General features: G+C 61.5%; 1 protein-coding gene across 1 annotated transcript in view; it reads left to right on the forward strand.

The window, feature by feature from the left end:
- Positions 1 to 404: 404 nt before the first annotated feature.
- LOC104461586 (glutamine synthetase-like) overlaps positions 405 to 605 on the forward strand; it is a gene marked incomplete at its 5' end in the record, with an annotated part of 5,435 nt that continues 5,234 nt past the window's right edge. Inside the window, 1 exon segment of the mRNA XM_010073223.1 lies at positions 405 to 566. Coding sequence (XP_010071525.1) covers positions 405 to 566 — 162 coding nt within the window.

The following is a 605-nucleotide window of genomic DNA, read 5'->3' on the forward strand; positions in this document are numbered from 1 at the left end:
GGTTGTGTGGCACCGGTGATAGGCGCTGCGGTTGTCCCATGGGGCTATACCAAATATCCGGTCTGCTGTTTGCAGTTTGCTTAAGGACGAGATCCCCACCCCTTGCCACTGGGCAAACAGGAGTGGAGACGTGTTGGCCTCTGGAGGGGGTCTGGCAGAGGGAGGTGAAGGGGCTGGGGCTGACTGTGCCCCACGGTGATGGGGGGGGGCGAACGTGCTGATGCTCAGGGAGCACTGCTGGGCTCTGGGGACATGCGGAAAAACCTTTGTGGCCATTGTCCCATGGCATTCTGCGCCCTCTGGATGCTCCATCCCGGGTCTAAGCCACCAGCACTTGGCACAATCTGTATGAGAGATACAGTTCCCCAATCCTACCCCCCCTCTGTCCCCCTCCTACCTCGCAGACGTCCCTGAGTGGAATTTCGATGGCTCCAGCACGGCGCAGGCGGAGGGCTCCAACAGCGACATGTTCCTGGTGCCCGTCCGCATGTTCAGGGACCCCTTCTGCCTGGACCCCAACAAGCTGGTGCTCTGCGAAGTCCTCAAGTACAACAGGAAACCCGCAGGTGAGCACCAGTGCCGCGCACCCCCTGGCTCCCCAGGGT

The sequence above is a fragment of the Pterocles gutturalis genome, unplaced genomic scaffold (assembly GCF_000699245.1).
Source record: "Pterocles gutturalis isolate BGI_N339 unplaced genomic scaffold, ASM69924v1 scaffold7587, whole genome shotgun sequence".
Taxonomy (NCBI): domain Eukaryota; kingdom Metazoa; phylum Chordata; class Aves; order Pterocliformes; family Pteroclidae; genus Pterocles; species Pterocles gutturalis.